The sequence below is a fragment of the Carassius auratus genome, chromosome 3 (genome assembly GCF_003368295.1).
Source record: "Carassius auratus strain Wakin chromosome 3, ASM336829v1, whole genome shotgun sequence".
In the NCBI taxonomy this organism is placed as follows: domain Eukaryota; kingdom Metazoa; phylum Chordata; class Actinopteri; order Cypriniformes; family Cyprinidae; genus Carassius; species Carassius auratus.
This window is the reverse complement of record NC_039245.1, coordinates 14,947,041-14,973,729: the sequence shown is the minus strand read 5'-3', so window position 1 is coordinate 14,973,729 and position 26,689 is coordinate 14,947,041. Positions and strand designations below refer to the sequence as shown.

Genomic DNA, 26,689 nt, shown 5'->3' with positions numbered 1-26,689 from the left:
TATGCAGTAAAACAAAAAGCTTATTATAGCTAAAGTTATTCAGCTAAGAGATGTTTTTTTTTTCCATATGTAAATACCATATTCTGACACTTTTAGAACGTGAAAAAGACTCAAATATTTGAAGACCACATTGTGAATCTGTATTTATGCATGTGTGACATAAAAACATATTGCAGCGTGATGTAGGTGGAAAGACAATAAATCATATAATTTTCATAAGCAAGGATTTCAAATTATATTTTATGTATTCAGTACAGCATGGGGCACTGGAAAATATCCATAAAATTAATTGAGATGAATATAAATCTTGCTGTAATCTGGGCTGTTATTTGTAGAGTATTTTATTCTGTTATTGTATTCATCTCTATTTCCTCTGGCTGCTGCGAGTCCTTCCTCTCTGCAAAATAATTGAACACAAAATCGTTTACTGAGCTCTCATGAGTGCAGATTGTTTCAGATCAATGTGAATCTTCTGAAAAACTCACCAGCTCTTCTTGCACAGATGATCTGAAGAAGAATCACAGTAGGAGCAGCAAACACTGCAGTCTTAAGAATGGTCAAAATCTCTACAATAAAGAGATAGATTAACAGAATCAGGACTTTGTGAAATCAAAGGTATCAAATGATGATCAGTTCTTCAGATTGACTGTTTCAGCATTAATGAACTGTGGTACCTCTGAATAATGATCCAGCAGAACTACAGACTTCAGTCTCTCCTGGATCTGTGATCATATACTGTATGTTAGTTTAGTTAAAACATAATGAACATCTTAATACTTAAGCTTAGCATCACAAAAAATTATAAATATGTACCAGAGTTGTGTGAACTATAGTTATAAATGAAAATGTCTCAGTTACTTATGTAACAGAAAACAGAAATAGATTGCAGGGTATTGTTAAAGTGTGAGGTAAAATTGTTGGCACCACTTTAAATGATTTGAAGACTTGTATAAGGTCAGGACTTTGAAGAAAACTTGAGTTAATTATGAATGATCCCTGACATCCCTTGTAGAATGTTTTTTAAGTTTCTTCCTTTTACTCACAGATATTATTTGCCTTTATGTAGGACCAATAGATTAAACATTTATTTTATAGCAGCTGCCATCGTTTTTTCTAAACTACAAATGACCTCATGTATATTATAATTGGAAGTCATTGATTTTGTCTCTGTGTTGTGGTGTTTGTTTGTTGAATGTATATGGTTTACTGCTAGCTGTGAAACAAATTGCCTTCTGGGAAGAAAATTGACCTTGTCCCTTGTCCCTTGACCCTAACCTAAGTTGCCTGAATGACCTCCGGATAGGACGACTGACTGAAGCTCTTATATCACCACAAGATGAAGAAAAGTAAGAGAATGGGCAGCAATGCAGCATCTCGTTCACTATTTAGGGAACCAGGGTTACACACACTACAGAGACGTTCCTGTTCATAGGTTCACTTCTATTCTGCGGTGCTGATGATATGAAAACAGCATACCTTCTCACCTTCAGTCAACATAAGGCTCCAAAGACCTCACTGGTAAGAGACCACAGGGCTGCACATCACTCTCAGACTCCAAAAGCACTTGATGAGAGTGAAATGGTTGAAGGAACCTGAGTGACATACCAAAGCCTAGGTCATAGTAAGACCTTAACCAGGTCAGGGGTAAAGTTCACACACAATAAGAGCTGATAGACAGAGCCTGCAGATCTCTGATCCTCCTGAGAGAGGATAAGGCCACCAATAGGGCCGTCTTGAGACCCAGAGGCTTATGCAGTGCCGATGGTCTCATACCGATGGCCTGCCAAACCTACCAGAACAATTGATTAAACCCAAGAAGGGATTTGTATGGGGAGAAAAGGCCTACGTTGCCTCCCTGTAAAATAACAACGAGGCGAAATCCCTAAACCCTCGATCCACTGGGACGGCCTTATGTGAAGACATTGCTGCTATAAGACCCAATCTACAGCATAAACCTGTGTGAACTAGTTTCTCTGGTTTGAACTGACTCTAACAGTCCTGAAGTGTAGAAACACAGATGTGTCCACATGGTGCGAGACTCTAAATCCACTCCTAGAAGAGTCTTCTGCTCACTCCACAACAATACACTCTTCTTCTGCTCGTACTCCAAGACTCCTCAAATGATCGAGAAGCATGACTCAATGAGAATCTGGACGCTCCTTATATACAAGACAAATATCATTTGTTCAACCTGACTTCAGACACAGCCTTAGATGAAATCAACTGAAGATAAAAGACATTAAATCTCTCAAGATCTGATTAAACATCTCCACAACAGCTTCACCAGCTTCACTCATTACTGACCAGACTGACATATTTCTGTCAGATGAAGCTCTTATTGAGAATTACAGAGGTTTAGATGTTGACGATTTTTGTTCTTATAATATTGAGATAGTTAACAGCCATTCTAGACCTTCATTAGTAAAGTAGTGAAATAATGATCGCAGTTGTGGTGTTTTCAGAGCGGAGATCTCACTGTTTGAGGTTTGGAGACATGTGGGACTCAGTCGAGCAGAGATCATCTCTGAACCCAAAATAGACTGATGATGAACTCTCACACATTCAGATGACAGTTCCTCTTTTCTTCTGCTGCACGCCATTAAACTTGATCTTTACAGTTAACATATGCATACGTTCAGCCGGTTTAATAAACTTAATTAAAATTATCCAATTTAAATTACATCAGCCAAACAACTTACGTACATTTTCTTGCATTTCCTTGAATTCAATTCGATTGAAATATTCATAAAATGTATCTGTGAGCACATTAGTGGAGATAAGAGCAGAATCTAACACCTGCTTAGCTGAAACACAGTTTAAAAGTTTCCACACAGACTAGCCTGACCAAACCGTATTTACTGGACACCATATCAGCACTATTTAGAGGAAAGACATGTGGCAATATTTGACAGTCTCTGGTCATTTATCAAGTTCACGTTCACATATGTACATGTGAGCTTGCAGAGACAAAGAGCTCAGATCTGTACAGCGATCTCTTCCACCCTCAATACTACGACTGAACACCAAACTGCTGCCCACTGCTCTCTCTCTGTGTGTGTGTGTGTGTGCGGCTAATTACTTTATGTTTGTGTGCAGAGTTACTAGGCAAAAATATTAGGCACTGAGGTCAAACCCATCCATATTAAGCGGATATTAGCAGCTGTTTGGTGACATCGACAGCTCATCCTAATTTTTTTTGAGAGTTTTACCAATGCTCTCTAACTCATCTTACTAAGGAAAGTTATGCTTCTTACCTTAACTTTTTTGTCAAAAAGCGATAAGTAACAGTGTCACTCGCTGAACTTTTTCTTCCAGAGCGTGAGCGTTTTCCACCGTGCACTCAACACAATATGGCTGCTGAACTCTCCTATATTGCATTTATGCATTTCTTGTGCACTGCATTCTATCAGCCAGTCATTAAATATAATTTCTTACCTTGTAATATATAGTTTTGTGTTCCTAGTAAAACGGTCATGGAAAGCTTTAAAGTCTTAATATCAACTGGCCAACCTCATAATTATGATTCTCACGGATCCAAAGCTGTCAGATTAAAATATCCTCTTTTAATAAAATCTACTTCTTTTGATGTCAGGTGACATTAAGCCAAATCCTGGGCCTACACCCCCATGTATTCATTTACCTACCCCATCCGACTTCAAAGAAAGAAATGGTCTTGGCTTCCTCCACATGAATGTTAGAAGTCTTGTGCCTAAAATGGACTTAGTCAGGGTTTGAGTGTCTACTTCAGACGCTGATGTTTTGGTTTTATCTGAGACTTGGTTGAAGAAATCTGTTTCTGATTCTTCTATCCATATTATTGTCAGTGGTGGACGAAGTACACAGATCAAGTACTTGAGTAAAAGTACAGATACGTATAGTAAAATATTACTCCAGTAAAAGTAAAAGTACTCCTTTTTCAATTTTACTCAAGTGAAAGTACAAAAGTACTAAATTTTTTATGTACTTAAGTAAAAAAGTACTGAAAGATAGATGTTTGAAATTTTATATAGGGTACTTAATTTAATTTTATACTAGCACATATTTTTTTTAAATAATGCTACTGCTCAAAATACCTGGGCCCGTATTCATAAAGATTCTAAGAATCCTCTCAGAAAACTCTTAATTTAGCTTAAAAACTTTTACGTAGGAGTCTTTGCTTAAAAGTGATTCGGGACCGATCTGAGAGCAACTCTGAGTAAGGAAAAGACAAAAACTTTCATCTTAGTGAGGAGGCGGGGTTGACCCTGTTGCTATGTATGACACAATCTCTTGAAGACTGTGATTGGTTGGTTGTCCAAGAAGGAAAAAAAGAGTGATTTTAAGTATAGGTAGTATTCTAATTCTGTCTTTGAATTTACGTAATTTATCCTATTTGACCGTTCTCTCACATACACACACACACACATTATATGTGTGTATATAAATCCTTTTTTTATTTACCATGCTTGTAATTTCCTATAAGGTATTTGATTGGCCTAGAATGATAAAAATTGATCCACTCTTTCTAATTACAGTGATTGCTCTCCTACTTAAGTGCAGTTTGAATGTTGTTTTAATGTATCAAACATGGAATCAAAACCAAGAAGGGCGAGAAAGCCAAACTGGACAGAGGAACAGTGTTTACTGTTAGCCCAGTTAATGGATGAACACAAGGCCATTCTTAAAGGAAAATTCAGACACAGCAAGGGACAAGAAGCAGACATGGGAGCGTATAGCACAAACTATTAATGGTTCATTCCCCTGCTTGTGCGCACCTATAAGCCTGCTATATTCATAAATGCAGTTTTTTGAGCCTGCAAGGTGGGAATGTCCAGTGGAAACGAAATGAACTGTGACACAATAAGATGTTCTGAAAGTGCTGTAATTGTTTGTGTGATCACTCTGCTTACAGAAGGTTGTGACAGACCCAAATCATCACTGTTGCATTGTTGCATTTTCCCAGTTGCCAAATATCGTAATATAGTGATTACTTTAATTTATATATTAAATTATAAATGATTATATAATCTATAGCGTCTTATTAACTCACTGTCATCCATTGTCTGCAACACATTTCTTCTGCCTCTTCGTCTTTCTGCCATTTTCTCCTCTGCTAAAGAAACTCTTAAGCCTGTTAAAAGTCCTTGTCTGTGCTCCTAAAAAAGTTTGACCTTAAGACCTCTTTTAAGGGTTAAGATGCTTTCTGAATTACTTTTTCTTTACTAGGATTTTTTCTTTAATTTTAAGAGTAAACGCCCACATTTCTAAGAATTTTCTTAGAATTTTGTCACTAGGAGCTATTTTTTGCATTAAGATTCTTTATGAATATGGGCCCTGGGATTTTTTCCAAAATAACCACTATATGGAGTCAAGATATATTTTTGTTGTTGATATGGACTATGTTGACGAGAGTAATGTTCAATGTGAAGCCTACACTGTGATGTACCTGAGAGAAAACAGAGATGACCATCTGATCTTGTAATGTCCTCAAACCTAAATAACCCATCTAAATTTTGATGATAAAAACTAGTGCTGTCAATCGATTAAAAAAAATTAACTAATTAATCGCACAATTTTTTAAAATTAATCGCGATTAATCGCGATTAATCGCAATTAAAAGACTGAAACTTTTTGGATATGTAAATGTAAAATGTAAATAATTAATGTAAACTCAAGACAAAGAAACTATTTAAATTCAAAATATGATTGTTTATTGGAATTTTTGTTTAACTTGTAACACAGATTTTCTCATGTAAACAACATACCTGCAATAAACCATCTATATCCTCCAAATTAACTGTTGGCTTGAAAGCCATATTTATTACAGAAATAAAAACACAGGCATGTAAGTACAATTTGAATTTCAAAACAATCAATGCCAATAAAAAACAAAAATGATTTCCATGTTGAATTCTAAGTGGACTGCAAAAAAATTCCAAAGTATAGTCATTGCCAGTGCTTTAAGTGGGCCGGTACGCACCAGTACCTACTCAGTACCGCCACTTCCAAATATAGCTCTTGAGCGTACCGCCACCTCTCCGTGCGCCCAGAACGTGCTTGTAGCGTAACGGTACGCTCATTTGGACATCTGTTTTAATAGAGGTTTTAATCTTTTACCTGCACTGCCGATTTTCACAGCGCCCTTCACAATGCAAGCTTCCTAATTCATCCCACCCAGAGCAGAAACTCCATTACCCATTCACCCTTAAGTTATACAAGTGAATAGCGCATGCGTCGCTTTTCCCACTGTTAAGTGTCAACAACTCAACGTGGCCGGAGAAGGTGTGTGAAACTCGTTGTGAGTTATACTAAAGCAAAATCTTGAGTATTTATTGTCTGATAAACATTAAAAACTGTCTGCGGAGGTTGAGTCGTCCTGCAGCCCCCGCTGGCTGTTCATTGGCTGCAGCATCTTTTTTCTAAGCTCTAAAAAAATACCGTAGACGGCAAGGCACAAATTTAGATATTCAATTATCTAATTAATCTATAGCCTATGCACAAAGACAATATGATCTTTTTGTCCCCTTTTTGTTTTAAAGCTTGATGAAGAGAGAGAGCGCAAGTTGCTGCAGCTGCGAGGAGGACAGTGATGCACGCGCACAGGAGTGATTGACAGTTCGCGGCACTGTGTACAAAAAATACTCTGCTACACAATTATTTCATTATTTTCGTTTAAGCTTATTAACGTTAGCGTTACAGAAAGGTCTGATTTACACACTGTTACAGTCATTGTTTTTTTTTTTTTTAAACAATGACATTTGAATTCATGATTTTAATGTTGCTGTTTCTTGTGGCAGACTGAATGAAGAGTAATGTTTCTTGCGGCAGACTGAAGAGTAATCCGGCAGAGTTTTATACTGAAACTTTCCGTCTAAAAGTCCTTCCTTGGTCTTATCCATATTTCTTTGCACGTTGAACACACATAGGCCACAACTGGAAATAAAAAAAACTGCAACCGCGTTAATTGCGTTATTTTTTTTTAACGCGTTAAATATTTCAAATTAATCGAATGCGTTAACGCGCTAATTTTGACAGCACTAATAAAAACCCTTGAACTACCTCTCAGTGAGTCTGTTTTCCCTAAGCATATAGTTAAAGACACCCAACAGATCTCAAAAAATGATATTGTTAATGCTTTCAATGACCATTTCATTAAGGGAGGTGACATATTTGAGCAATCATATCCTGAAGAAGTCTTACACAGACAAGTCTCCACACCCCTCCATCACAATGTCAGTGAGGGATTTGACTTAAGGAAATTGACACTAGGAAATCAGCCGGTCCTGATGGCCTAGACCCTGCTTTACTGAAACTATCTGCACATATCGTAGTGGAACCTATCACATACATTTTTAATTTGTCCCTGTCTTCAAAGGACTTACCAGATGTTTGGAAATCAGCACATGTCCTGCCCCTGTTGAAAAGGGGGGACCCCTCCATTCTCGATAATTACTGCCCTATTTCTAAATTGTCTGGACTTGCAAAGGTCCTAGAGTCTCTAGTAAACACCCAACTTAAGGGCTTCTTGAAAATCCATAACATACTTAGCCTGGTACATTCAAGATTTAGGGCCAAGCATAGCACTATTACTGCAGCTGTCAAGGTGCTTGATGACATCATCTGCGCTTTGACAATAAGATGAGCAGTGCTGCCCTGTTTATCGACTTGTCAAAGGCCTTTGACACAGTCGATCACTGTATGCTGTTTAAGAGGCTCCAGGACATTGGCTTGGGCACTAAGGCAGTTAATTGGTTCAGAAACTATCTTGCCAACAGAACTTAAACTGTAGTTGTCGATGGGCACAGTTCTACCCCAATGGGGGTCCGGCTAGGTGTCCCTCAAGGGTCTATCCTTGGTCCGATCCTATTTACCATCTACATAAACACCATTGCTTCTGTACCAGATAATGGCAAAATACACCTCTATGCAGATGACACAGTACTTTAGGGTTCTGTTCCCATCCTAGCTCAAGCTTATTAGTCATTACAGCAGTCTTTTAATTGATTACAGGCCACCTTCATTGAACTTAGACTGGTATTAAATGCTGGTAAAACTAAGGTGATGCAGTTCACAAAGTCTCGCACAGTACCCTCATCAACCACCTTAGCCATTTGCACACCGGATGGGAACAGTGTTGAACATTTTTCATCTTATAAATATCTTGGTCTGTGGATTGATGAAAAGCTAACCTTCAAAGTTCATATTAATTAGTGAGAAAGCTGAGAGTAAAGCTTGGTTTTTATTTTAGGAATAAATCCTGTTTTACTTTCCAAGCTAGGAGGAAATTGATCAGTGTAACTTTTTTACCAGTCTTGGACTATGGGGATGTTATTTATATGCATGCTGCTTCTACCACGCTGCACACACTTGACACATTTTACCATGGTGCATTACGGTCATCATTATGAGGCGACTGGTTTTAGCTCTTTAGGTCTGTGTAGATGGTTCCATTGGCATAGTTTTATTTAAAAAGCTATTAGAGATGATTTACCCAGCTATCTTAACAATTTGTTGACCTGGAATCATTTACAATCTCCGCTCCTTTAACATTCTAGCTCTAAATACCCCACGTATAACAACTGTATTTGGTAAGACTGCTTTTAGTTATGCTGCTCCTTGGTGTTGGAATTTGCTCCAAAAAGTTTTGAAGCTTTCTGTTTTTATTCCACTTGAACATTTTAAACAATTACTGAAATGTTCCAAATTTGAACAATGCACATGTTTTTAATAACCCTATTATGTAATTTGTAATTATTTAACATGTATTGTAAATCTGTTTTGTTTCTTGAGTCCATTTTTGTGATTCTGTGTAACTTGTGTAATTGTTGCCCCAGGGCTCCCTTGTAAAAGAGATTTGAATATCTCAATGAAACATCACCTGGTAAAATAAAGGGTAAAAAAATGCCATTATTAGAAGAGTTAAAATAGTTTTGAAAGAAGTGTTTTCTTTTGCAAGATGTGTGTGATGTTTTGCATGTTGTGAGTGTGTTTTGTGGTTTTGTGTGCAGTCTTGAAAAATGGAGCCATAGTTTCTTCTCTGTACTCCATCTCTTAATGAGCTTCTCTATGACAACATCTCCAGGACACTTCACTCCATATGACTAGTAAGACAATTCTCAAATAACTATTATGATGACTTTTGTTCCACCCGTTTAAATGATAAAAGTACTTGGGCTGAAAAATCTATTAAGACTGTGTCTGTTCCCCCGAATAGTGAGGTCAAAATATAAATTTAATGTAGGATCTAGAAAAAATATTATCGTGATTAAAACAGAAACATGTAAAGTAAATGAACAAAAACAATTTTTAAAGTTTGGGCTCATAAATATTAGATCATTCACACCCAAAGCAGTTATTGTAAATGAAATGATCACAGATAATAGTTTTGATTTACTCTGCTTGACTGAAACCTGGCTAAAACCAAATGATTATTTTGGTCTAAATGAGTCCACTCCACCAAACTACTGTTATAAGCATGAGCCCCGTCAGACTGGTCAACAATATATAGTGATATTCTCAATGTTACCCAAAAAACAGGATACAGGTTTGTCTAATTTGAAAGACTTCTGCTAAATGTTACACTGTCAGACATGCAAAAGAAATGTAATGTATCTCTTGCTCTGGCTACTGTGTATAGACCACCAGGGCCATATACAGAATTCCTAAAAGAATTTGCAGATTTCCTCTCAGACCTTCTAGTTACAGTTGATAAGGCGCTAATCATGGGAGATTTTAATATTCACGTTGATAATACAAATGATACATTAGGACTTGCGTTTACTGACTTAATAAACTCTTTTGGAGTCAAGCAAAATGTCACTGGGCCCACTCATCGTTTTAATCATACACTAGATTTAATTATATCTCATGGAATCGATCTTACTGCTGTAGATATTGTATCTCAAAGGGAAGATATTACAGACCATTTCCTTGTATTGTGCATGCTGCGTATAACTGATATTAACTATATGTCTCAGCGTTACCGTCTGGGCAGAACTATTGTTCCAGCCACCAAAGAAAGATTTGCAATTAACCTGCCTGATCTATCTCAACTGCTATTTGTACCCCAAAATACACATGAATTAGACGAAATGACTGGCAACATGGGCACTATGTTCTCTAATACATTAGAAGCTGTTGCCCCCATCAAATTGAAAAAGGTTAGAGAAAAACGTACTGTGCCCTGGTATAACAGTAATACTCACTCTCTCAAGAAAGTAACTCATAGTCTTGAACGCAAATGGAGAAACACTAACATGGAAGAATTGCATGGAAAAGCAGTATGTCCAGCTATAGACAGGCTCTAAAAACTGCTAGGGCAGAGCATATACACAAACTCATAGAAAATAACCAAAACAATCCAAGGTATTTATTTAGCACAATGGCTAAATTAACAAATTACCAGATGCCACCTGATTCAAATATTCCACCAACGCTAAATAGTAATGACTTTATTAATTTATTCACTGATAAAATAGATAACATTAAAAATACAATAGCGAATGTAGATTCTACAGCGACTTCAGTTTCATCCATCGCACCCAAAGATAAACTGCAGTGCTTTACAAATATAGGACAGGAAGAGCTAAATAAACTTATCACTGTATCTAAACCAACAACATGTTTATTAGATCCTGTACCCACTAAATTACTGAAAGGGTTGTTACCTATAGCCGAAGAACCGCTTCTCAATATCATTAACTCATCGTTCTCTTTAGGTCACGTCCCAAAACCATTCAAGCTGGCGGTTATCAAGCCTCTTATTAAGAAACTGGCAAATTATAGGCCTATTTCAAATCTTCCATTTATGACTAAAATCTTTTTAAAATTTGTGTCTGCTCAATTGAGCTCCTTCCTGCAAAAAATAAGATCTGTATGAAGAATTTCAGTCAGGTTTCAGGCCCCACCATAGCACAGAAACTGCACTTGTTAAAATTACAAATGACTTGCTTCTTGCGTCAGATCAAGGCTGCCTCTCATTTCTAGTTTTACTTGATCTTAGTGCTGCGTTCGACCTCATAGATCATGACATACTCATAGATCGATTACAAAACTATACAGGTATTCAAGGGCAGGCTCTTAGATGGTTTAGATCCTACCTGTCCGATCGCTACCATTTTGTTTATTTAAATGGGGAGTCATCTCATTTCTCCCTGGGACACCATGGCCGTCCAGATATCAGCGTCAATCAAACTTTGCGTTCCATGCAGCTCCTCCGCCAGCCTAGTTATAATCATAGAGGCTCTCGTCAGAGTCGCTCTACTGCTGGTGCTGGAGTCACTGCACTTTGGTCGAACCGAAGGCACTCGCTGCGTCATACTTCTGGTTGCCGTGGAATTGGCCATGGTAACCTACTGTAACGGCCACCTAATGTTATAATGTTCATGACATGAATGTTGTATGCCTTTAAGATGACACGTTATTGTGTGCGTGCTGTTCCAGTGTACGCGTGCGCAGTGAGAGAACAGTTTTGCTCGCGAGAGGAGCGAGGTGACCGCTCTACCGACTGCTCCTTTGATTTATTGTGTTTACTTTCTACTCTTATTTGTAGCGTGTTTTCAGAGTGTTTTTCCCCTGTTAACATTCGCTCTATGACATGTATGTGAAGAGTGCATTTAACGGAGAGGAATTATATAAAGACTCGTGAAACTACCATCGTTGGCGTTGTCTTTTCCTTTTCATCCTGGGCAGACTTACAACTCTGACAGCGTTACACTACGCTATCCTGAGGTTCTCTCTCAAAAAACCGGCGGCGAATGTGTGCTGTAGCACTATGCAACTTGCTCACTTCAACACGAGGTCAATAATCAATAAAACGGCACTTATCACTGACACTATCCTTGACAGGAAAATTTATATTCTCTGTCTCAGTGAAACCTTCAAACTTTGAAAAGGTAGTAGCTGGGTAGTACCCAACCTTCTCATTGACTTCTGGAATTGTTCCTCCAGAACTAAAAATAGCTGCCATTTCACCAGTCCCTAAGAAGACTGGTTGTGATGTATCTGATTTATCCAATTATAGGCCGATTTCTAACCTCCCATTCTTGTCTAAAGTTCTTGAGCGTGTTGTGGCTGTTCAGCTAAATAATCACTTAGCTTTGAACAGTCTCTTTGAACCTTTTCTATCTGGGTTCAGAATAGGGCATAGTACTGAAACCGCTTTAATTAGGGTCGTAAATGATCTTCTTATCACGGTGGATTCAGGTGCATGCAGTATTTTGGTCTTGTTAGACCTCAGTGCTGCTTTTGACACTATATGTCACTCTCTTCTGCTTGACATGCTGAAAAATTGGTTGGGTCTTTCTGGAGCTGTCCTCAATTGGTTTAGGTCTTATTTAATGAATCGTGCCCAGTTTGTTGGCTTGGGTAACTACAAATCAGATACCGTGCCTGTTCGACAGGGAGTTCCTCAGGGTTCAGTATTGGGTCCAATATTATTTAACATTTATATGCTTCCACTTGGGCAGATCATTAGGAAACATGGTCTTGGGTATCACTGCTATGCGGATGATACACAGATTTACATCACCACTAGTCCTGATGTCCATTGCTCATTAATAGCTTTGCGTGGTTGTTTAGCAGAGATCAGTATCTGGATGCATAACAACTTCCTGAAGCTGAATGGCTCCAAAACTGAACTGATGCAGATTGGTACAGTGGCAACTACTAAAAGGGCGAGCAGATCAGTTTGATTGTTGATTCCTGTACAGTAATCCCAGCTTCACAGGTGCGAAATCTTGGTGTCATTTTTGATCCACAATTATCATTTGAAGCACACATAAAACACATCTCTAAAACTGCATTTTTCCACCTGAGAAATATTGCTCGACTATTTTGCAGACACAGAAAGGCTTATACATGCCTTCATAACAACTAGGTTAGATTATTGTATTGCCTTGTTCTCTGGCCTTCCAGCTAAATCGTTGAGCAAGCTTCAGCATATACAAAATTCTGCCGCTCGTGTGCTCACTTGTTGTCACGCTGTCAGTCTCTGTTTTCCTGGGTGTTCCCTAGTGAGCTCACTTCTCCTTAGGCACTTCACCATAGGCACTTTAATTCCTCTAGTCTGGTCCTGTCTTCACAGTAATTGCACTCCAATTAAATCGCACAGGTGCTGACTATCCTTTGCCATTAGTCTCCTTATATATAGCTGTCCTTCTCTGTTGTTTGTATGGAGTCCTTACCCTATGTGTACGAATGTTCTCGTCTCCCGAGACTTCCCCTTACCTTCTTGTTCCTCCGAGTTCCCGTTTCATCCGGTTCCCTCTTTTGTTTTGTTTTGTTTGTCTTCCTGGACTGTTTATTTTGTATTTACCCTTTTTGTTTATTAAACATACTTTGCAATTGGATCCTACCCTCTTCTTGTGTTTTTCCTAAAACCCAACTGTCACAGAAGGACTCCATCGACCAAGGATCCAGCGGTATGTCTGCTGCCATTTTTTCTCCAGCCAGCAAGCGGGAGAAAGGTGGCTTTGAGGGCTCTCGCCTAGTGGTGTTCCGGGGGACCAGGGGAGGTCACTCCGGAGCAAACAGTCGAGAGGAGGTCCGGCAGCGATCTCCACTGTGGGCTCCCGTTGACCCGGGGTTCGGATAGGGGGCCGCCATTTCCCCAGTATGTCCCGAGAGGAGAAAAGAGACGCAAATCGTCCGAGCCTGCGCCGCTGTACCAGATGGCCGCCAGTCCAGTGCTACTGCACAAAATGTCCGCCAACCCAGTGCCGCTGCGCGGCATGGTCGCCAACCCAGCACACCAAGGCAAAATGGCAGCCAACCCAACACCAAGGGGCAAGATGGACGCCAGCCCAGCACCACGAGGCAACATGGCCGCCAGCCCAGCACCACAGCACAAGATGGCCGCCAGCCCAGCGCCACAGCACAAGATGGCCGCCAGCCCAGCGCCACAGCACAAGATGGCTGCCAGCTCAGAGCCACAGCACAAGATGTCCACCAGCCCAGCACCATAGCATAAGATGGCCACCAGCCCAGCACCACAGCATAAGATGGCCGCCAGCTCAGATCCACAGCACAAGATGGCTGCCAGCCTAGAGCCACAGCACAAGATGGCCGACTCAACGCCTGAGTCTCCAGATGAGCTGCTACCGACTCGCCATCATGGAGGGCGGAGGAGGAGGAGACAAGCGTCTACCGTTCCTCAAAGCCCGGAGTACGTTCCCGAGCGGGCCACTGCCGTCCAGGAGGACGTTCCCGAGTGGGCCGCTGCCATCCAGGATGACGTTCCTGAGCGGGCAGCTGTCGTCCTGGAGGACATTCCTGAGGCCGTTCCAGAGGCCGAGGCAGTGTTCGTTACTGTTTGGGGAGCCGAGGCGGTGCCCGATGCTGTTCCGGAGGCTGAGGCGGTGCCCGATGCTGTTCCGGAGGCCGAGGTGGTGCCCGATGCCGAGGCAGTGTTCGAGGCGGTGCCCGATGCCGAGGCGGTGCCCGATGCCGAGGCAGTGCCCGATACTGTTCCGGAGGCCGAGGCCGTTCCGGAGTCAAGTCAGATTCCTGTTGACCTTCCCAAGTCAAGTCAGGTGCCCATTGACTTTACAGAGTTGAGTCAGTTCTCGGTTGATCCTCCTGAGTTGATTCAGGTGTTCATAGACCCTCCAGAGTCAGGGTTAGTCACCATCGACCTTCCAGAGTCAGGGTTAGTCACCGTCGACCCTCTAGAGTCAGGGCTAGTTCATGTTGACCATCCAGAGTCGAGTCATGTTCCAGTTGTTCCTCCTGAATCAAGTCAGATTCCTGTTGACCTTCCCGAGTCAAGTCAGGTGCCCGTTGACTTTCCAGAGTTGAGTCAGTTTCTGGTTGACCCTCCAGAGTCGAGTCAGATGGTCATGGACCCTCCAGAGTCAGGGTTAGTCACCGTCGACCTTCCAGAGTCAGGGTTAGTTACCATTGACCCTCCAGAGTCAGGGCTAGTTCCTGTTGACCTTCCAGAGTCGAGTCAGGTGCCGGTGAACTCTCCAGAGTCGAGTCAGGTGCCGGTGAACTCTCCAGAGTCGAGTCAGGTTCTGGTGAACCCTCCAGAGTCAGGGCTAGTCACCGGTGGTCTTCAAGGATAGAGTCAAGTCACCGGTGGTCTTCGGGAGCGGTGTCGGGTCGTCACCGGTCTTCTGGAGTCCGGTGGAGGCGCCATGGGATTGCCAGAGGTTCGTTCTCCCGTTGGTCAGACCACACGGATGTGGTGGTCTTCCGCTCCGCCCTGGGGGACTCTGGCATCGACCAGGAGGACGTGGTGGTCTTCCGCTCCTCCCTGGGGGACTCCGGCCTCGACCACGTGGAGGTGGTGGTCTTCCGCTCCGCCCTGGGGGGGGCTTCTGCCGTGAACACATGGTGGTGATGGCCCTCTGCTCCACACGGGAGGGCATCACGTGATGTCCTTTATGGAACCTTGTTTTTGTGTTTTTGTTTTCTTTTGCTTTCGATCTGTCTCCTTTTTTGGACCTGGCCCTCCGTCCCTCCCCCTGATCCTCCGCCGGTCCACCACCCTCCTGGACTCCTTGTTTTGTGTTACACCTCTCCTGCCTCTGCCTTTCCATTTCACCTGGTTGTTCCGTCTCTGTCTTTCCATTTTACCTGGTTGTCCTGTCTTTGTCTTCCCATTCTATCTGGTTCTACTGTCTCTGTTTTCTGACCCTCCGTCCCTCCCCCTAGTCCGCCGCCACTCCTCCTCCATCCTACCTCTGTTTCTATTGGGTTTTCCTGTCAGTCTCTGTTTTCCTGGGTGTTCCCTAGTGAGCTCACTTCTCCTTAGGCACTTCACCATAGACACTTTAATTCCTCTAGTCTGGTCCTGTCTTCACAGTAATTGCACTCCATTTAAATCGCACAGGTGCTGACTATCCTTTGTCATTAGTCTCCTTATATATAGCTGTCCTTCTCTGTTGTTTGTATGGAGTCCTTACCCTATGTGTACGAATGTTCTCGTCCCCGAGACTTCCCCTTACCTTCTCGTTCCTCCGAGTTCCCGTTTCATCCGGTTCCCTCTTTTGTTTTGTTTTTTTTGTCTTGCTGGACTGTTTATTTTGTATTTACCCTTTTTGTTTATTAAACATACTTTGCAATTGGATCCTACCCTCTCCTTGTGTTTTTCCTAAAACCCAACCGTCACACTTGTGCACACATTTTCCTCGTGAACACATTACACCGGTTCTTTCACAATTACACTGGCTTCCCGTAAATGCGAGAATTTATTTTAAAATTCTTATTTTAACATACAAGGCACTTCATGGGACTGCACCGGAGTATTTTTGTGATCTCATCAGTCCTTATATTCCATCACGCTCTCTTCGCTCTACTAACTTTCCATCACTTCACCAGCCATCATGTAAGCTAAAGACCATGGGGGAAATAGCCTTTTCATATAAAGCCCATAAGCTATGGAATGTACTTCCTCTGCACGTCAGAAATGCACCAACGTTGGGTTATTTTAAAAAGTTGATTAAGTCACATTTATTCAAGACTGTCTTTCTCTTATGAATTGTTGTATTGCTTTTGGTGTTTTATTTTATTTATTATTTCATTACTGTAGCGCTTTGGGTTTAATAAAAGCGCATTACAAAAAAAAGTATTATTATTATTATTAATATCACCAGTAAAGTATGGAGTGCAACAAGGATCCATCCTAGGTCTCCTTCTATTTTCAATATACATTTGCCCCTTGGTAATATTATTAGAAAATACGGAATTAGCTTCCACTGTTATGCTGATGATACTATAGCTATATATCTCAACGAGACCAGATGAAACTTCCCAATTATCTAAGCTAACAGAGTGTGTTAAAAATGTAAAAGATTGGATGACCAATAATTTATTCTATTAAATTCGGATACGACAGAGATATAAATTATTGGACAAAGAAACAGTACACAGAATCTTGTAGATTACAATTTGCAACTAGACGGATGTACTGTTACTTCCTCTACAGACAAAAATCTGGGTGTTATATTAGACAACAACTTGTCTTTTGAAAATCATATTTCCCATGTTACAAAAACTGCATTCTTCCATCTTAGAACCATTGCCAAGCTACAGAACATGTTGTCTGTTTCTGATGCAGAAAAGCTAGTTCATGCATTCATGACCTCTAGACTGGACTATTGTCAAGTCAAGTCAAAATGTATTTATATAGCACCATTTATACAGACAAGCTGACCAATGTGCTTTACAAAACAAAATATCACATGACAAACAGAGCCATAAAAATTATTAAAAACAAAAAACAAAAAACAAAAAAACAAACAAACAAAACGAAGTTACAAGTTATTAACAGCAATTGAATAAAAGTGTGTTTTCAAGTGTGACAAGTCAGGTGCAGAGCGAACATGATTAGGCAAGCTATTCCATAGTGTCGGGCCCGCAATGGCAAAGGCACGATAACCTCTGTGTTTTAACCTGTACCATGGTAAAAATAAAAGTTTCTGTGTACCTGACCTAAGATCTCTGGAAGGATTGTAATGCTCTAGGAGTTCAGATAGATAAAGGGAAGCTAGGTTATTTAGGCATTTATAGACAAATAAAATAATTTTAAAATGTACCCTAAAGCGAACCGGCAACCAGTGAAGGGATGCTAAGATCGGGGTAATATGTAATGCACTTCTAGGTGGTTGTCCTGCTTCTTCAATAAACAAGCTACAGGTTGCCCAGAATGCAGCAGCTAGAGTTATCATTACTTACCTATAAGGCCCTAAATGGTTTAGCTCCTGCGTACCTAACTAGCCTTCTACCACGTTACAACCCATCACGCTCCCTAAGGTCACAAAACGCTTTTGGTCGTTCCTAGGATAGCAAAGTCCACTAAAGGAGGTAGAGCTTTTTCACATTTGGCTCCCAAACTCTGGAATAGCCTTCCTGATAATGTTCGAGATTCAGACACATTCCCTCTGTTTAAATCTCTTTCGCCAAGCATTTGAATAATGTATCTTAAATTGTGAGTGTAGTTGCATCTGATCAAATGCACATTCTTATTCATTAACTTGGGTTAGACTAATTAATTTTACTTTGTTGGATCAGAAGCTATGCTAATGATGTCTCTATTTGTTTCTCTATTTCTGCTGGGATTTACATGCCGTGGTAACTAGGATTTCCACAAGTTCCAGTCTGGATCCAGAACACCTGAGAAGAGATGATGCTGACCCTCAGAGGACCTCAGATGATGCTAACCCTGAAACATACAGAACTAACAAATATTGCTACAAGTGTGACTGCATCATATAACAATTATTAATTTATAATATTAATAATGTTCATCGTCTAGCTGACTACGTCTTGTATTAATTTTTCTGAAAAATCCTGTCATACGCGCACAAACTGACAGTCAACACTTATAAGCTACTACTAAATATTGTAGAAACATACTTTTCTGTAAAGTTGCTTTGTAACGATTTGTATTGTAAAAAGCGCTATACAAATAAACTTGAATTGAATTGAACTGAATTAGTGTCTTCAGAGAGGACTTCATGATATCTAGAGAGTGATTTAAGAAGAAAACAGTATCTGAGAGCCGCTGTAAAGCACAGGTGTGATGAAGACAGTGATGATGTACCTTTAGTTGTGTGTGTGTTTGTAGTTGAGGGATCCTGAGAGTGTGTGCTGTGGACTGGAATCACTGATGTTGTTGAACCAGCTTCAGCTGTAAAAGATGAATATTAGATCATCTTAGATTATGACAAGTGTAGATTATGACAATCATATTTTAATCACACAAAATAACTTTAGCATTAGTGTTATGTTAACACATCCAACAGACTGATTGATGAGATGTTTTCTCACCTGAACTCTTGACAGTGTATGTGACTGAGGTCTTGACTTGATCTCTCTGAGTAACTTCACATCTCCACTCTCTGTTGTGATCTTCATTCAGGAGTGTTGTATTCAGAGAGATGATACAGTGATCTGATGAGGATGATATCTGATATCTGGAGTCTGATTTAACACCAGCCTGATTCACCCAGAACAGATGAATTCTCTCAGAACGGATCCAATCATCACAAGAGACTCGAGGATATGAATACAGCTGACAGAAGAGAGTCACAGAGAGACCTGCACTGATTTCAGTGTGTGAGGATGAGACTGAAACACAGAATAACACACACATCACACACTCTTCAATCATCATCAGAGATTAAATCAAGAATTTACCCTTTTTAAATTGACCACATAATCATAAATTACCATGAAGAACATGCAGATAAACACCAGCATCAGGTTCTTGTTTTTGGTCTTTCTTCTCACCAGTCCATTGTTGGCAGATGTAAGATCCATAATCTTCTGTGGAGATGTTCCTGATGTTCAGAGAGCACTTAGACCCCAGACTCAGTCTCTCATGTCTCTCTGTGTCTTTCTTCTTTATCCCTAAAGTAATCAGTTCAACTGCTGCTGAATGTCTGAATCTGTTATAGATCCATGTAGTTGATGTACAGTCCTGAAGAGCATTATTACAGGGCAGACGGACATCTTCACCAGAACTGATGAAGACATGAACCTCTCCACTGACACCTGAAACACAAGAACATCTGTGTGATCATTATGATATATATTAATAAATGAAATGTTATTGTATGCAGATGTAGACTGAACTCTTTCACATGAGTTTAAAGAGTGTGTAGAAGTGTGTTCACCTGTGAGAAGTGAAGAGAGAAAGATCAGTCCCAGCAGACACAGATGATTATTATCAGACATTCTCTCTTTCTCTCAGTCTTTCTCGTTATTATGTGATTACAAGTTTATCTTTAAAACACTCCCAGCTCTTCCTGTGTTTTTTCACTTCCTCTGATCTACAGACTGAGTCAGATTCTGATAGAGCTGTATTTAGTGACAGAATGCAGTGCATAATGAAGAAGTGCTGCTTCATACTGCTCCTATAAATATTGATGAAATGTTTTATTTATCCTATAAAAGACATTTGTATATATATATATATATATATATATATATATATATATATATATATATATATATATATGAAAGTGAAAGTGAAGTGACATTCAGCCAAGTATGGTGACCCATACTCAGAATTTGTGCTCTGCATTTAATGGAGAGAGAGCTGTTCATGCACTACCCCCACCCACAATTCCGTCTGCCACAACTTCCCCAATATATTATATACATTATATATTTATATGTGGTATATAAGTGGTGGGCGTAGATTGTTTTTTAATACTAGATTAATCTGACTGTAATCTTGGAATTATTCTAGATTAAAATGGCTCATCTGAATTCTGCCGAAGGCATTCATAATATGTGTGTTACCCAAATAAAATAATGACTAAAAGTACGTCTTTGAGAACGGGTTTCTCAAGACAGGTGCTGCATTAGACCAGGGGCTCATCTCCTGTTTCCAAAATGCATCACAAACTGCTTGAGAAAGCTGAAACTAATTCCACATTGCACAAGGTGCAAACAACGTTACGCCTGTTTCACAGATACTCTGTCTGCAGTGCGTATGCGTTACGTATTTTTTTTACGCACCCATGTTAACAGATTCCAGCGTTCACGCGGTTGCGGTCCGTCAGTGTGTTCCTGGATCGTTTACGTACCGAGTAGCGGACAGCAAACTCGTCCTGTGTGAAAGCACAATGAGTATGAGTCCGTGCTGCTTCAGCACAACATACGAAACGCACACGGACTGCATACGCACTGCAGATGGAGTATGTGTGAAACATGCATGCGTCTTGTCGAGGTTTCCATTGGGAAGCTTCTTAAAAAAAATTAAAATCCCTGAAGCAAACCCGGCGGCTTCAGCTGCATGCATGTTAGCACGTCACGTTTGATGTGCTAATTTCACAGTAGGCATACACACAGGTTTAAAGACTCGTTCTCGCTCCCTACAGATTCAGTTAGGTATACATCCGCGCTAAAATATCAAGGTGAAAGTCATCATAGCTCGCGTAGTATAGACCCAGCTCTCAACCCAACTTAGAGAATAGATTAACGACGATATTTTTTTATCGCCCGATAAGAGTTTCACTTTATCTATATATATATATATATATATATATATATATATATATATATATATATATATATATATATATATATATATATATATATATATATATATATATATACAGTGGGTACGGAAAGTATTCAGACCCCCTTACATTTTTCACTCTTTGTTATATTGCAGCCATTTGCTAAAATCACTTAAGTTAATTTTTTTCCCTCAATTTACACAGCATCCCATATTGACAGAAAAATGAAGAATTGTTGAAATGTTTGCAGATTTATTAAAACAGATAAACTTAAATATCACATGGTCATACGTATTCAGACCTTTTGCTGTGACACTCATATATTTAACTCAGGTGCTGTCCATTTCTTCTGATCATCCTTGAGATGGTTCTACACCTTCATTTGAGTCCAGCTGTGTTTGATTATACTGACTGGACTTCACCTGTCTGTATAAGATCTTCCAGCTCACAGTGAATGTCTGAGCAAATGAGGATCATGAGGTCAAAGGAACGGCCTGAAGAGCTCAGAGACAGACTTGTGGCAAGGCACAGATCTGGCCAAGGTTACAAAAACATTTCTGCTGCACTTAAGGTTCCTAAGAGCACAGTGTCCTCCATAATCCTTAAATGAATATGTTTGGGACGACCAGAACCCTTCCTAGAGCTGGCTGTCCGGCCAATCTGAGCCATCGGGGGATAAGAGCCTTGGTGAGAGAGGTAAAGAAGAACCCAAAGATCACTGTGGCTGAGCTCCAGAGATGCAGTCGGGAGGTGGGAGAAAGTTGTAGAAAGTCCACCATCGCTGCAGCCCTCCACCAGTCGGGGCTTTATGGCAGAGTGGCCCGACGGAAGCCTCTCCCCAGTGAAAGACACATGAAAGCCCCCATGGAGTTTGATAAAAAACATCTGAAGGACTCTGGTCTGATGAGACCAAGATAGAACTTTTTAGCCTTAATTCTAAGCGGTATGTGGAGAAAACCAGGCACTGCTCATCACCCGTCCAATACAGTCCCAAAGGTGAAGCATGGTGGAGGCAGCATCATGTGAGTGTGTGGGGGGGGGGGGTTTCAGCTGCAGGGACAGGACGACTGGTTGCAATCGAGGGAAAGATATCCTGGATGAAAACCTTCTCCAAAGCGCTCAGGACCTCAGACTGGGCCGAAGGTTCATCACACAGCTAAAATAACGAAGGAGAGGCTTCACATCAACTCTGTGACTGTTCTTGAATGGCCCAGCCAGAGCCCTGACTTGAACCCAATTGAGCATCTCTGGAGAGACCTGAAAATGACTGTCCACCAACATTTACCATCCAACCTGACAGAACTGAAGAGGATCTGAAGGAGGAATGGCAGAGGATCCCCAAATCCAGGAGTGAAAAACATGTTGCATCTTTCCCAAAAAAACACATGGCTGTATTTGATCAAAAGGGTGCTTCAACTAAATACTGAGCAAAGGGTCTGAATACTTATGACCATGTGATATTTCAGTTTTTCTTTTTTTTTAATAAATGTGCTATAATGTCAACAATTCTGTGTTTCTGTCAATATGGGATGCTGTGTACATTGAGAGGAAAAAAAATTAGCAAACTTCTGTAATATAACAAAGAGTGAAAAATTTAAGGGGTCTGAATACTTTCCGTACCCACTGTATATATAATGTGTTTATGTATTAACTATAACAACTGACCTGGGGAAAACACAAGACTGACACATAACAGTGGTGGTGAAACATGTTCTTAAGTGTGAGATCTGTATATTGTTAACCACACTGACTCATTTAATCTGAACACAATCTGCATTACTGTTTTTTTTTTTTTTTGGCAGTTCCTCTCATTGAGTTACATTTTAGAAACAAAGTCATTCAGTTATAAGTGATAAAACTGCTTTGTTACTGAAAAGGTATTCACTATCAAAAGTTTCTTCCTTCAGTAATAACGAGAACAATAATACCACATTATGCCATAGTCTGTCAAACCTGCTGTCCATCATCCTAAATAGTATGTGAGATTAAATTAAGTGTGTCCCAAAGCACAGTGTGTTGAAAAGAGTGAGTCAGAAGTCCCCGGGTTGGTCTACTATTTCAGGTCCATTTCTGAAGAGTGGATCTGTTCACACTCTAATGGCTAATATTACCCACAATCCAATGCGCTTTGGTTAAGGATTAGGTCCAGAACTACAAACTACAAAGCCTTAAACTACAAACATGGCGGATGCACACAGCCAACGGTTAAGTAGAGAGGTTTAGATAAAGGGGTTTAAATGACTAATAATTCACATTTAATAATAATTGCAGTAAGAGCTTAAATCATATTCAGTTGGTCTTCAATTTTTTTTTTTTTTTTTTTTTTTTTTTCAGTATTCAAGTTTGTTACTTACTTATATCCATCTGGACTATTTAAACTAATATCCCTTAATATTATCTCTTACTTTATCTGTTATTGATTTATCATCCTCCGTAGAATACCAGGGATGAACTGAGTGTAAAAAATGGCACTGAATTTTCTCCCAAATAGACCCCCCCACAACTACAAACAGTACTACTATCTCACAGTATTACAGAAATTTGAGTATATATATATATATATATATATAGATACGTGTGTGTGTGTGTGTGTGTGTGTCATATTATATCATAACATAGGCCTATAATGTTTAAGGTAAACACATAAAAATAATAAATAAGGTGACTAATATAATATAAATCCTTTCATTAGATGACCTGCTTCTATTATTTCTACCTCTAATAATAAAAAACCCAGTTTTCACATTTTTTTATTTTACTATTGCTGTTTTTTATCAAGTAGCTTCATTTTAATTTGCACAATGCTAATGTTACTGCTGATATCATCATGATGTAATTTGCACACGTAGTTATACTATTGTATAAAGTCAGTATTGCACATTCAGACATATAGATGTACGTAGTTTATATTTACATAGTCTATATTCCTACTTCTGCAGCACAGTGTTATGTTATTATGTGTGTGTGTGTGTGTGTGTGTGTGTGTGTGTGTGTGTGGGTTTGCACTTGTCTTGGCATTCACTGTGAACAGCAAAGAAAGAATTTCATTGCTCAGGGAAACTTGTTTTCTTCACTGTGCATATGACAATAAACACGTTAAATTTAATATGAATATGGCTCTCAGTTGTGTGCCGTCATCTGGGACATATACATTAATACAAACAGACATCTAAATGAAAATTCTCTCAAATTCTACAGAAAAACATGTAGAGTATGGTGAAAGTCTGGCCCTTATGTGCTCAAACATGCCACTTCTAGACCAAACGAGACAAACGAGTGTTCAGACACGTGTACCAAAAGATCTTGCAACTTTTTTATTTCCAAAGCATCAATACACAGTATACAATCATAGACAGAGGAAGACTGTGCCAGTAAGTGTAATGACACTGGTTTTACTGAAGCACATGTGTGATAATAATAACTGCAGCATCTGATCTGTTTCTGACACTGTAATGTGTTTAATGATGTTAATATTCACTGAGTGTGGGGTAGGTGGCGCCAGATATCATGTTTTAATTATTATTATAAGTGAACATGAATAGTCTGGTGATGTTTCTCTGTTTGTGTCTGGTGTTTTTGCTTTATATCTTGTGTTTCTCTCGGTGTTCAGTGAGCTGTGACTGTAAACACTGACATGAGTTTATTCACAGTCCTGTATGAAGGGCCGTACAAGCCATAATTCATTCTGGCACTCTCACACACATACATTCTCCATTCACATACATGTATATTCTTGCTTTCACACCCTTACTTTCTCCTTACACATACATACATTTCTACTCTTACACACACATACATTCTCCTTTCACATCTTTTTTGGTATCCATTATTTCCTGTTTAAGCAGGAAGTCATTCTCAGACCAGGAAATACATGTGCAAGACCTGATCAGCTCTTCCTCACAATTTTACAGTTATGCTATTCAAAGACATTCTTTTTTCTTTTCAAATACATATTTTAAGTTTTTAACTTGAGCATATCATTATGCAACCCATGTGTTTTACAGATCTGTGTACAAGTGTTAAGACACTGATTTTGATTGTATTAACAGGGCTTAATGCTAAATAATCTTTTCTACTGGTCCGGTTCGGCCAGTGGATTAATTTTTTTTTTACTTGCCCTGGCAACATTTTCACAGGACTTTTACATTTATTAAATGTTTATTTTGCTCTGTTACTGGCCAAACTAACCTTGAGCAAACAAACAAACACTATTTGAAACATGAAGCAAGTGCACAAAACAAAAACATCAGATGGGCTGAATTAATATTTTATTATTACTATTTATTATTATTAGTTTTATTTCCTTAATTATATGTGTGAGTGTCTGCACTAGGTTTGTACTGTCTGTACTTGAAGCTCCTGACGAAATTTCTTCTGTGTGTAAACACTTGGAAATAAAGCGCTTTCTGATTCCGATTCAATCTCTGACAGCAGGTGGCGCTTATAGAACACTAGTCTAGCACTGAGTTATTGCTGCACGCAGAGCTGTGCAATTGAATAAATAAGTAAATAAAAATCTAAAAATAAATAAACCGCAATGAGTCTTGGGTTATTTAAATAATATAAAGATATCGCTGTCCCTAACTTGCTGCCTCCCACTTAATTCACTTCCTAAATTAAATGAAAAAAAAAAAATTCTTGGACGCTTATAATACGTCTATCTGGCAACATGACTGAGGCTAAGCTCGCGTCCTCAACCACAACTCGCTCAAATGACGAGGCCATGCAACCTTTTCATGATTTTTTAAAACCCAGATAGCTTGCTGAAACACTTCTGCGGCTGCATCATCTACCTCAGCCATCCTGATCAAGACCTGTCACTGTGAGTCTGATCGCACCTTTTTTTTTTTTTTTTTTTTTATAATAAACCTTTATTAAACAACAAGGCATTACAAAATGTAAAATAACAGAGCACAAACAAAATGCAATGTAGAACAGTACAGAGTAGCACAAATCTTTTCAACATTTATAAAAATATGAAAACAATGTTCAAAGCATAAAATAAAATAAATAAAATATATAAAAATACGAGCACATAAATAAATTAAACATAGTTATTAAAGTATTACTAAAATAAAATCTCTTAACAGCCGGGCTTTAGAAAATTTGCATTTTTCCAATGCACTATTAATCAAAATTAACTCGTTTTTGAAAGCTTCAAAGATGGGAGACATTTTCAAAAACCGACATTTATGAATAAAAAATTTAGCCAATAAAAGAAGATTATTATTTCCAAATTCTGTAGATTTATCATCCAACTGAAAACCATATTTGATAATATCAAAAGATAGAACTGGACAAAAAGTTTTACCGGCTAACCAATTCTGGAGAGTTGACCAAAACAATTTGGTGTGAACACATGAAAAGAAGAGATGTTCCACCGTTTCAATTTGAGAATGACAGAAAGTACATGTATTAATACCGATATTGAATCTATTGTGTAGGAAATCATTTGAAGGATAAATGTCATTCAGTAATTTAAAGTGAATTTCCTTAACTTTCGGTGAGACTGGATAAGAAAGATAACTAATTCTTGAGAAGAAAATGCCTCTTTAGTTGAGCTGGAAAGTAAGTAGCTGTAAGGAGAGACCTTAACAATTTGTTATTACATTTTTTGTCAACAAATTGGACACCATCAAAAGAAAGACTAGGTACTTGTACTACAGGTGATATATACAGTAATGTCCCTTTAATTAACTGAATTAGTGCTGAAGGGATAGCCTTAATTATTTTGT

At 39.3% G+C, this 26,689-nt stretch overlaps 1 protein-coding gene across 1 annotated transcript; it reads right to left on the bottom strand.

The window, feature by feature from the left end:
• Positions 1-341: 341 nt before the first annotated feature.
• LOC113054208 (uncharacterized) lies at positions 342-24,638 on the bottom strand. The gene is made up of 6 exons (XM_026219582.1): positions 24,589-24,638; positions 19,156-19,496; positions 18,754-19,053; positions 18,527-18,613; positions 486-566; positions 342-397 (listed from the first exon to the last, which is right to left on the bottom strand). Exons 1-6 carry the CDS (start codon positions 24,636-24,638, stop codon positions 342-344), a joined length of 915 nt encoding a protein of 304 aa, XP_026075367.1.
• Positions 24,639-26,689: the final 2,051 nt, after the last annotated feature.